General features: G+C 39.6%; 1 protein-coding gene across 4 annotated transcripts in view; it reads left to right on the forward strand.

The window, feature by feature from the left end:
- The window catches only part of MTFR2 (mitochondrial fission regulator 2), a 162716-nt gene that overhangs the window by 15871 nt on the left and 133988 nt on the right, over positions 1 to 12857 (forward strand). The window contains exon 8 of one of the 4 annotated variants that reach the window (XM_032651588.1): positions 747 to 1442. The exons of the other annotated variants lie outside the window; for them this stretch is intronic. Within the exon in view, the coding sequence (XP_032507479.1) occupies positions 747 to 782 (36 nt within the window). The 3' untranslated portion in view covers positions 783 to 1442. Of the gene's footprint in view, positions 1 to 746; positions 1443 to 12857 lie in introns of those variants that run through there. 4 annotated transcript variants of the gene reach the window in all.

The following is a 12857-nucleotide window of genomic DNA, read 5'->3' on the forward strand; positions in this document are numbered from 1 at the left end:
AGTATTTGTGTTTCTCTGTCTGGCTTATTTTGCTAGGCATAATATGCTATAGGTCCATCCATGTTGCTGCAAGTGGCAATATCTCATTCTTTTTTATGGCTGAGTAATATTCCGGTGTGTGTGTGTGTGTGTGTGTGTACGTACCACATCTTGTCAATCCAATGATCCATTGATGGTCCTTGGGTTGCCAATATTCCCTGTTTTGCACATGAGGAAAATGAGCGTGAAAGTGGTTAAGTGATCTGCATCTGACATCTGACATCTAAGTGGCAGAGCAATGAATAGAACTTGGTTTATTAAAATTCTAGGATATTTGAAAACCTTCAGTTATCTCAGAAATTCACTTAGGTGGAACACATAGTTTCCCAGTGATAGTGGATCAAGGAGGTATTACTGGTTTGTCTTACACTGTTCACTGTTCTTTTCACATTTTCTTTCCAGCCAACTGCAAGCATCTTAGAGAAAGAGCCATCTCTTTTTGTAAATTTTATAGCACCTTGCTTAGGGATGGGCACATAGAGACTCAAACTGTAGTCTACGGAGAGCTCAGTCTGTGCAGCTTGACTGTCCTGCTCACTTTCATGTCCTCAGCCCTGACTGAGCACAGTGCCTGACATGTAACCCGCTCTTAAACAATTACTTACTGTTGAATGAGTTAAGCCTCAAAGGGTTATTTGGTGTTTGTGTTGCCATTCTTTTTTTTAACATCAGAATAGTTTCTGTGTTAAATATTTGCTTCATTTCAGTTTGGACACCATATTTCACAGTCAGAAGGACATTGAACTAAAGGAAGAACTGACAAACACAGCAGGTATAGCCCAAGCCACGAGCTACAGGGCTTGTGTCTGCACTTACAAGGCAGGATTGCAGAAGTATGCCAGCATGCTTATCCCTACATGTGAAAGGATCTCACCTCCTGTTAAGAAAGTTAAATGTAGTCTATACACTGAGGTATATTAGTGCAAAGGTCTGAAGGATCTTGACTCTTAAGAATACCTGTCTCTGGTTTTAGAAGATCCAGCAGTTAACTGGCTACTGATGGTAGTTAGGGAAATGGATCTTTTTTTTTTTCCCATGTATGTTAATGTTATTAAAAGCTGAATGTATACTTTGAGTGATTCTCCTAAGAGCTAAATAGTAAATGATTTAATGTTTCTCATTAGAGAACAGTAAGGTCTCATTATAAGGTGACCGATGCCACTTAATGGATTAAGAAAATGTAAACTAAGTCTGTATTGTACTACTCAACAGATGATAGTACATTTGGATTTTTAAAAACAATTTCTTAAAGCAGTTATGACTTTCTAACTTAAGAGCCTTTGAATCTTTTAAAAATTGGTAGTGATCAGGGCTTCCCTGGTGGTGCAGTGGTTGGAAGTCTGTCTGCTGATGCAGGGGATGCGGGTTCGTGCCCCGGTCTGGGAGGATCCCACATGCTGTGGAGCGGCTGGGCCCGTGGGCTGTGGCCGCTGGGCCTGCGCGTCCGGAGCCTGTGCTCCGCAGCGGGAGGGGCCGCAATGGTGAGAGGCCTGCGTACCGCAAAAAAAAAAAAAAAAAAATTGGTAGTGATCTGGTTCACTTGGCCTCCAGCAACTTGGAGATTTTCAAAGAATATAAAATTATAATTTGTTCATTAAGATAGTCATACTTTGAATCATAGATTGAACCTCCTGAAAAATCTTCCTGAGGTGATAAAAGAATTAGAAGCTGATTTTGACCGTTAAATGCTAGATTGTAGAAGTATTTAAAGAATCTTCTTGATAAGTTTTGCCTACACTTGCTATGTAAATATGTACGCTTACCACTTTATTTCCTCTGTTCCTTTGTAAATAAATACGATTTTTTGAACTTGTTTGTGTTTTATAGCAGTTCCAATTCACGTTCTCTCCTCACTACATTTAGAACTTCTGATCTTTTTTTGGAAAGAGGGTTCTGTAGTTAGTTTCTTGGTCAATGCAATGAAACACACAAAAGTTTGGAATAGGTGTTTTGTCCTTCTGCCAATACTAATGTGGTGTGGGAATTTACATGTTTCTCTAGAAATGGAGCTTAGGTTCCATTTGGAGGAACTCAGCACCCACCCATTTTACAGGCTCTCCCCTTTCGGAAGAGCCCAGTTTGCTCACAGGTTTCATGTTATTGTGGTAGAGAGTTGGCTGCCTGGTAACCCCTATTTCCGACGCCATTCTCCTGGCACCTTCCAGTTAGGGGTGGCTGTGCAGCATCCATCTTATAGCCATGAGGAACGGGCTTGAATCACAGAGATGTAAACCCTGACATCACTGAGCTGCTGAACTAACACCAGCAAGAGCCATCTCCACACTTCTTGTTACATGAGAAAGAGAAATAAAAAAATATGCATTGTGGGTTTTCTATTACTTGCAGCCAGAAGCATTCATGATGATACAGCAAGTACAGCAGTGTGACTTCCATACCTGCCTGTTACTCCTGTGTAGTTTTCTGATACTTCTTATCCTGTGTCAGTAGTTTGTTCTTGCTGTTGTTCCTGCCCCTCCTAGACATTGCTCCCACCCTGCGTTTTCTTCTCTCTTGTCCTTGTAATTAGAGTCCTCTTCCTCTGAAATAACTGCTTTTTATCCCCCAGGGTAGTCTTGCATTTTCAGTTTTATAGTTTCCTTATTTAGAAATGTTTAAGGAACAACCCCTCCCCAACAGCCAGCAGAAACCTTTGGAAGATACCATTTTCTGCTGAGTGAAGTCCATTTCTTAAGAAACCTCAAGTTAGTTTTTTGGGGGGGCTTTTCTGTTTTACTTCAGAATGAATTTCCTGCTTGCCCAAAGCACATGTCAGCACCACGATGCATCAAGATTGAGTTGACTTTAGATTCACCTCTATTTAGAAGTCTCACTTCCGATGTCCTGGGGGACACGAGACCATGCCCTGAAATTCCCCTTCGGGAGGCCTTCTGAATAGCCTACACTTGGGCTCCTGGTGACTTAATGTTGACTGTAGAGTTCGTGAGGGTTTAGGCTTTCATTATGAATCTATCTGTAAATTATCTAATACCTAAGTGTTATTTATAACATTTTATTCTATTTTAAACTTGTCTGAACATATAGTGAGTGCTGACACTTTATGTTCTTACAAGGTATATAAACGCCAACTTCTTTTCCTGACTCTAAAGCGTTAATCCTCCCACTTGCCCTAGAAGAGTCCCTCCTCTCTCCTCCCTTTTCCTTGGATGCCTTAAACTAACTTGCATTCTCTTTCTTGATTGGCTGCTAGTTAATCCCTAGAAAAGAATCAGGGCATTTGACAAAACATTCTAACACTATTTTAAATTGGAAAAAATACTGGTTTTGTAATATAGACCACAGGAAGTTAAAGCTGTTTAAAATTGTGACTGGTTGAGATGTGCAGATGATAGCAGTGATTGTCAAGGCAGGGAGGGGAGATGGGACTTCCTAGGAGGATGTAGCAGCATCTGGAGGGCACCTGTAAATTGAAAATATTGGCATGGGACTGTTTTGGGGATGGAGTATCAAAAGACTTTGCTTTTACAATGAGAATGCATTTGTGCTTTAATTATGAAATTTACATAAAAATTGGATTGGGAGAGAATTACTTGGAGGATGATCCAGATGAGAGCAATGGGGAAAGAAGACTTTTAAATGTGTTTTGCTGGATATTAAGCACAGACTCTCCTTAGACTAGAGAAGTTACATATGCAGTTGCATTTCTTATAAATTGAAAATCAATAAAACAAAATGAAAAACAGGTCAGTGGGAATGAGGTGTGAAATTTTTATGTCGGAAAAGGGCTACTGCAGGTTGGGTCCTCTGGGAGGTAGACTGTGAGATGGCGATTAATGTGAGGAAGTCTATCTGGGTGTGTTCTCAGGATCACACCTCTGCAAGGGAAGGAAGCAGGATTGGGTGAGGGAGAAGTTGGGCTGTAATGCAGCCTCGGCAAGGGCCTCAGCACACCCTGGAGGGTGCTCTGAAGCTGGGGTAGCCCTCATAGTAGTCTCCCATTGCTCTGAGGGTGCTGGGTCTTTTTGTCTTTACATTGACCAAACATTGAGGAGTGGGGCATGACCTTGAGCAAGGCATCCTTCAGCCAAGGGCATTTCCACAAGAGGTTTATCATAGTGGTGCATCACAGTCCATTAGAAGATTAGCCATCCACAGAAGACATGGGTTCCAAAAATGTTGCAGGGCCCAGCCTGCCTTCCACTGCCATTAGCCTTCAGTAGTATTGACTGTCCAGAATTACCAGAACCCATTACCCTGTCGTCCTTCTCCCAGGCTAGTTCTTATACTTATTTTCTTTAAAATTTTTGCAGTTTAAAAATTGGGGACGAAAGAGGTGAGAATGCCTTTCTGTCTCCAAATATCCCCCTTCAAACCCCCACCCCAGGGTTTCTGTGTGGGTAACCTATGGTTGGTCTTTCACAGCTTTGTCCTTTTCTCTTCATGGCAATTACTAATGTTTCCAAGGACTCAGAAGCATTAAACAGTTATCTCATTGTGTGGCATTGGGAACCAATGGAAGAAGTGCTGGAAATGTGCTGGGAGAACTGAGTTATTACTTCTTTGGACCCCAAGCTCCTCAACTGTAAAATGAAGAGGCCAAGCAGGGTGTGCCCTGGGGTCCAATGTGTGATATTAACATTCTATGACTTGCTTGGGTAAAAAGAGACATAATCATAGCTCAATTGAAATGGAGAATCATCTCCTGCTTCAATCTACTGCTGGATAGGAACTAATCAGAGAGAGAGGCAGAAGATGGAGAAGGAGGGCATCCAGGGCTTTCCTGATCACAAATCTCACCTCCATTCCAACTCTCTTTATACTTTTCTTGCAAAAATAATAATAGAAATAAGGAAGTGGTGGGGTTTCCAAAAACAAAAATTGTAACTTTCAACCATCAGGGGAAGGCAAAAATCCCATCCACCGCAGCTCTCAGTTTGAAAGTAAAGTTGTACCGCACACAATCATGATGTTACTTAAGTGTGCTCTTAAAAGAACACATTGTGTGTGGCTGATAGGGTTTTGGTGCTTCGGCAGGGTGTCAGGCCTCTGCCTCTGATGTGGGAGAGCCGAGTTCAGGACATTGGTCCACCAGAGACCTCCCAGCTCCACGTAATATCAAATGGCCACATACTATCAAACGGCGAAAGCTCTCCCAGAGATCTCCATCTCAATGCTAAGACCCAGCTCCGCTCAATGACCAGCAAGTTACAGTGCTGGACACCCTATGCCAAACAACTAGCAAGACAGGAACACAACACCACCCATTAGCAGAGAGGCTGCCTAAAATCATAATAAGGTCACAGACACCCCAAAGCACACCACTGGAGGCAGTCCTGCCTGCCAGAAAGACAAGATCCAGCCTCATCCACCAGAACACGGGCACTAGTCCCCTCCACCAGGAAGCCTACACAACCCACTGAACCAACCTTAGCCACTGGGGGCAGACACCAAAAACAACGGGAACTATGAACCTGCAGCCTGCGAAAAGGAGACCCCAAACACAGTAAGTTAAGCAAAATGAGAAGACAGAAAAACACACAGCAGAAGAAGGAGCAAGGCAAAAACCCACTGGACCAAACAAATGAAGAGGAAATGGGCAGTCTACCTGAAAAAGAATTCAGAGTAATGATAAAGATGATCTGAAATCTTGGAAACAGAATGGAGAAAATACAAGAAACATTTAACAAGGACCTAGAAGAACTAAAGAGCAAACAAACAATGTTGAACAACACAATAAATGAAATTTAAAATTCTCTAGAAGGAATCAATAGCAGAATAACTGAGGCGGAAGAACAGATAAGTGACCTGGAAAATAAAATAGTGGAAATAACTACTGCAGAGCAGAATAAAGAACAAAGAATGAAAAGAATTGAGGACAGTCTCAGAGACCTCTGGGACAACATTAAATGCACCAACATTTGAATTATAGGGGTCCCAGAGGAAGAAGAGAAAAAGAAAGGGACTGAGAAAATATTAGAAGAGATTAGAGTTGAAAACCTACCTAATATGGGAAAGGAAATAGTCAAGTCCAAGAAGCACAGAGAGTCCCATACAGGATAAATCCAAGGAGAAACATGACAAGACACATATTAATCAAGCTATCAAAAATTAAATACAAAGAAAAAATATTAAAAGCAGCAAGGGAAAAACAACAAATAACAAACACACAAGGGAATCCCCATAAGGTTAACAGCTGAACTTTCAGCAGAAGCTCTGCAAGCCAGAAGGGAGAAGCAGGACATATTTAAAGTGATGAAAGGGAAAAACCCTACAAACAAGATTACTCTACCCAGCAAGGATCTCATTCAGATTTGACAGAGAAATTAAAACCATTACATACAAACAAGAGCTAAGAGGATTCAGCACCACCAAACCAGCTTTACAACAAATGCTAAAGGAACTTCTCTAGGCAGGAAACACAACAGAAGGAAAAGACCGACAATAATAAACCCAAAACAATTAAGAAAATGGTAATGGGAACATACATATTGATAATTACCTTAAATGTAAATGGATTAAATGCTCCAACCAAAAGACACATACTGGCTGAATGGATTAAAAAACAAGACCCATATATATGCTGTCTACAAGAGACCCACTTCAGACCTAGGGACACATACAGATTGAAAATGAGGGGATGGAAAAAGATATTCCATGCAAATGGAAATCAAAAGAAAGCTGGAGTAGCACTTCTCATATCAGACAAAATAGACTTTAAAATAAAAACTATTATAAGAGACAAAGAAGGACACTACCTAATGATCAAGGGATCAATCCGAGAAGAAGATATAACAATTGTAAATATTTATGCACCCAACATAGGAGCTTCTCAATACATAAGGCAAATGCTAACAGCCATAAAAGGTGAAATTGACAGTAACACAGTCATCACAGGGGACTTTAACACCCCACTTTCACCAATGGACAGATCATCCAAAATGAAAATAAATAAGGAAACACAAGCTTTAAATGATACATTAAACAAGGTGGACTTAATTGATATTTATAGGACATTCCATCCAAAAACAACAGAATACACTTTTTTCTCAAGCACTCATGGAACATTCTCCAGGATAGATCATATCTTGGGTGACAAATCAAGCCTTGGTAAATTTAAGAAAATTGAAATTGTATCAAGTATGTTTTCCAACCACAATGCTATGAACTAGATATCAATTACAAGAAAAAAATCTGTAAAAAATACAAACACATGGAGGCTAAACAATACACTACTAAATAACCAAGAGATCACTGAAGAAATCAAAGAGGAAATCAAGAACTACCTAGAAACAAATGGCAATGAGAACACGACGACCCAAAACCTATGGGATATAGCAAAAGCAGTTCTAAGAGGGAAGTTTATAGCAATACAACCCTACCTCAAGAAACAAGAAACATCTCACATAAACAACCTAACCTTACACTTAAAGCAATTAGAGAAAAAAGAAAAAAAAAAAAAACAAAGTTAGCAGAAGGAAAGAACTCATAAAGATCAGATCAGAAATAAATGAAAAAGAAATGAAGGAAACAATAGCAAAGATCAATAAAACTAAAAGCTGGGGACTTCCCTGGTGGCATAGTGGTTAAGAATCTGCCTGCCAATGCAGGGGACACAGGTTCGAGCCCTGGTCCAGGAAGATCCCACGTGCCGCGGAGCAACTAAGCCCGTGCGCCACAACTACTGAGCCTGCGCTCTACAGCCCGTGAGCCACAACTACTGAAGCCTGCGTGCCACAACTACTGAAGCCCGCCTGCCTAGAGCCCATGCTCCACAACAAGAGAAGCCACCGCAATGACAAGCCTGTGTACCGCAACGAAGATTAGCCCCCGCTCGCCTCAACTAGAGAAAGCCTGTGTGCAGCAATGAAGACCCAATGCAGCCAAAAATAAATAAATTTATTTAAAGAAAAAAGGAAAAAAAACCCTAAAGCCTGGTTCTTTGAGAAGATAAACAAAATTGATAAACCATTAGCCAGACTCATCAAGAAGAAAAGGGAGAAGACTCAAATCAATAGAATTAGAAATGAGGTAAGGAGAAGTAACAAATGACACTGCAGAAATACAAAGGATCATGAGAGATTACTACAAGCAGCTATATGCCAATAAAATGGACAACCTGGAAGAAATGGACAAATTCTTAGAAAAGGACAACCTTCTGAGACTGAACCAGGAAGAAATAGAAAATATAAACAGACCAATCATAAACACTGAAATTGAGACTGTGATTAAAAATCTTCCAAGAAAAAAAAAGCCCAGGACCAGATGCTTCACAGGCGAATTCTATCAAACATTTAGAGAAGAGCTAACACCTATCCTTCTCAAACTCTTCCAAAATATAGCAGGGGGAGGAACACTCCCAAACTAATTCTGTGAGGCCACCATCACCCTGATACCAAAACCAAAGATGTCACAAAGAAAGAAAACTACAGGCCAATATCACTGATGAACACAGATGCAAAATTCCTCAACAAAATACTAGCAAACAGAATCCAACAGCACATTAAAAGGATCATACACCATGATCAAGTGGGGTTTATCCCAGGAATGCAAGGATTCTTCAATATATGCAAATCAATCAATGTGATAAACCATATTAACTGAAGAATAAAAACGATGTGATCATCTCAATAGGTGCAGAAAAAGCTTTCGACAAAATTCAACACCCATTTATGATAAAAACTCTCCAGAAATTAGGCACAGAGGGAACTTACCTCAACATAATAAAGGCCATATATGACAAATCCACAGCCAACATCCTTCTTAGTGGTGAAAAACTGAAACCATTTCCTCTAAGATCGGGAACAAGACAAGGTTGCCCACTCTCACCACTCTTCTTCAACATAGTTTTGGAAGGTTTAGCCACAGCAATCAGAGAAGAAAAAGAAATAAAAGGAATCCAAATCGGAAAAGAAGAAGTAAAGCAGTCACTGTTTGCAGATGACATGATGCTATACATAGAGAATCAGAAAGATGCTAGTAGAAAACTACTAGAGCTAATCAACGAATTTGGTAAAGTAGCAGGATACAAAATTAATGCACAGAAATTTCTTGCATTCCTATACACTAATGATGAGAAATCTGAAAGACAAATTAAGGAAACACTCCCATTTACCATTGCAACAAAAAGAATAAAATACCTAGGAATAAACCTACCTAAGGAGACAAAAGACCTGTATGCAGAAAACTATAAGACACTGATGAAAGAAATTAAAGATGATGCAAACAGATGGAAAGATATACCATGTTCTTGGATTGGAAGAATCAACATTGTGAAAATGACTATACTACCCAAAGCAATCTACAGATTCAATGTAATTCCTATCAAACTACCAATGCCAGTTTTCTCAGAACTAGAACAAAAAGCTTCACAATTTGTATGGAAACACAAAAGACCCTGGATTGCCAAAGCAATCCTGAGGAAGAGAAATGGAGCTGGAGGAATCAGGCTCCTGGACTTCAGACTATACTACAAAGCTACAGTAATCAAGACAGTATGGTACTGGCAGAAAAACAGAAATATAGATCAATGGAACAGGATAGAAAGCCCAGAGATAAACCCACACACATATGGTCACCTTATCTTTGATAAAGGAGGCAAGAACATACAATGGAGAAAAGACAGCCTCTTCAATAAGTGGTGCTGGGAAAACTGGACAGCTACATATAAAAGAATGAAATAAGAACACTCCCTAACACCATACACAAAAATAAACTCAAAATGGATTAAAGACCTCAATGTAAGGCCAGAAACTCTCCAACTCTTAGAGGAAAACATAGGCAGAACACTCTATGACATAAATCACAGCAAGATCCTTTATGACCCACCTCCTAGAGAAATGGAAATAAAAACAAAAAGAAACAAATGGGACCTAATGAAACTTCAAAGCTTTTGCACAGCAAAGAAAACCATAAACAAGATGAAAAGACAACCCTCAGAATGGGAGAAAATAGTTGCAAATGAAGCAACTGACAAAGGATTAATCTCCAAAATATACAAGCAGCTCATGCAGCTCAATATCAAAAAAACAAACAACCCAATCCAAAAATGGGCAGAAGACCTAAATAGATATTTCTCCAAAGAAAATATACAGATTGCCAACAAACACATGAAAGAATGCTCAACATCACTAATTAGAGAAATGCAAAACAAAACTACAGTGGGGTATCACCTCACACCAGTCAGAGTGGCCATCATCAAAAAATCTACAAACAATAAATGCTGGAGAGGGTGTGGAGAAAAGGGAACCCTCCTGCACTGTTGGTGGGAATGTAAATTGATACAGCCACTATGGAGAACAGTATGGAGCTTCCTTAAAGAACTAAAAATAGAACTACCATACTACCCAGCAATCCCACTACTGGGTACATACCCTGAGAAAACCATAATTCAAAAAGAGTCATGTACCACAATGTTCACTGCAGCTCTGTTTACAATAGCCAGGAGATGGAAGCAACCGAGGTGTCCATCGACAGATGAATGGATAAAGAAGATGTGGCACATATATACAATGGAATATTACTCAGCCATAAAAAGGAACGAAATTGAATTATTTGTAGTGAGGTGGATGGACCTAGAGTCTGTCACACAGAGTGAAGTAAGTCAGAAAAAGATAAACAAATACCATATGCTGACACATATATGAGGAATCTAAAAAAAAAAAAAGGGCAGGACAGGAATAAAGCTGCAGACGTAGAGAATGGACTTGAGGACACGGGGCGGGGGGAGGGTAAGCTGGGACGAAGTGAAAGAGTGGCATAGACATATATACTCTACCCAATGTAGATAAAATAGATAGCTAGTGGGAAGCACCTGCATAGCACAGGGAGATCAGCTTGGTGCTTTGTGACCACCTAGAGGGGTGGGACAGGGAGGGTGGGAGGGAGACACAAGAGGGAGGGGATATGGAGGTATATGTATACATATACCTGATTCACTTTGTTATACAGCAGAAACTAACACAACATTGTAGAGCAATTATACTCCAATAAAGATATTTTAAACAAAAGAAAAAGAAATGGTTGCCATTTCAGTTTCTGTACTCTGTGCCAAATAGTCTTACCAAGGAGACGTGGTCTTGGGCTGGACACTGCGGGGAAATTGTCTGTGCGTCCCTGAAAACTTCTGTTACTTGGGAGTGGGCTGTAATTTATGTTTCAGGTGATAGCAAATAGCTGTCATTTTGAATGGCACTGATGTGTCAGCTCCTGTTCTCTTAGTGCTTAACATATATTGACTCATTTAATCCTCATAACAAGACAAGGTACTATTGCTATTCTCATTTCACAGATGAGGATTTAGACGTGGGGAGCCAAAGGAACTCCCCCAGATTTCCACAGCTGGTACGTGGCCGAGGTGGGATTTGAACACAGGCAGGTGGGTTTTCAAACACACACACACACACACACACACACACACACACACACACATATATTTTCAAACACATATTTTTAACCCCTGGGAAACACTGCCCATCTTGTAAATTTGTTTATTTGGGTGTTTAGAGTTTGCCTTTTTCTTGAAAGTATTTAAGGCTGGATAAAACCTGGCAAAATAAACTAAAAGAGGGAAAAAACCTATATACTGCAGTTTTCTGTATTTGCCACAAGAGGGAAGTATAGCATTAGAGAGCACCTAGGCTGATGTTAAAGCTACTAACTAGTTATAACATTTGAATGTCAAATTTTTAGAAGTTATAAACAAAATGGGGTTGGATTTAGTATAATGTGCAAAAGCATCTTATTTTAAAGCATAATAATGAATTACAAATGACCATGGCCTTTATCAATCTGAGATTACATATGTTATCAAGCTAATTCAACTTTTTAAAAAATCGAAGTATAGTTCATCTAAAAAATTTCAGGTGTGCAGCAAGGTGATTCAGTTGTACATAACAGAATCAGATTCTTTGTCAGATTCTTTTCCATTGTATGTCATTATAAGATATTGAACTTAGTTCTCTGTGTTATACAGCAGGTTCATATTGTTTATATGTAGTAGTGTGTATCTGTTAATCCCAAATACCCAATTTATCCCTTCCCCCTCTCCTTTCTCCTTTGGTAACCACAAGTTTGTTTTCTATTTCTGTTTTGTAAATAAGTTCATTTTTATCATGTTTTAAAGATTCCACATATAAGTGATATCACATATGTCTTTGACTTACTTCACTTAGAATGATAATCTCTAGGTCCATCCATGTTGCTGCAAATGGCATTATTTCAATCTTTTTTTATGGCTGAGTAATATTCCAGTGTATATATTTACCACATTTTCTTTATCCATTCATCTGTTGATGGACATTTAGGTTACTTCCACATCTTGGCTGTTGTAAATAGCGCTGAGATGAACATTGAGGTGCATGTATGTTTTTGTAATTCAGCTCTTTTCCCAACAAAAAATAAATATTCTATAATTCAAAGATAAAAGCAGGAGATAGCATTACTTAATTGCTAAACTTAAAGATTGCAGTGAGATTCTCCTAAGTTCTTCAGTATGAGTACAGCTATTATTTCACTACTAGAGAAAAGCACAAGGCTTATTATGAATAATAGGATTATAGTTTTTACTTTTATTCCAGTAATAATTAGTACATTAAAGTGGTGGAATTTTTATTAGGTATACCATAACTTACACTTGCAAATATGTGTTGCAAAGACATTATAATTGTTTAGAAGATCACCCTCCCTTCATTCCTCCCCCACTTTTGTGTTAGCCCGGCATCTTCCTGCAGTTGAGATAAGCCTTGTCAAAAGCTAATCCGGAGAGGGGTATCAGTGATTTCAGATCCACCTGCTGGGGCATGGAAGAATGGTGTGGTACCGGAGGGTCCCCTGAGTGGGATGGCACTCTGTCCCATGTGGTT

This window comes from Phocoena sinus, chromosome 12 (assembly GCF_008692025.1).
Source record: "Phocoena sinus isolate mPhoSin1 chromosome 12, mPhoSin1.pri, whole genome shotgun sequence".
Lineage (NCBI taxonomy): Eukaryota > Metazoa > Chordata > Mammalia > Artiodactyla > Phocoenidae > Phocoena > Phocoena sinus.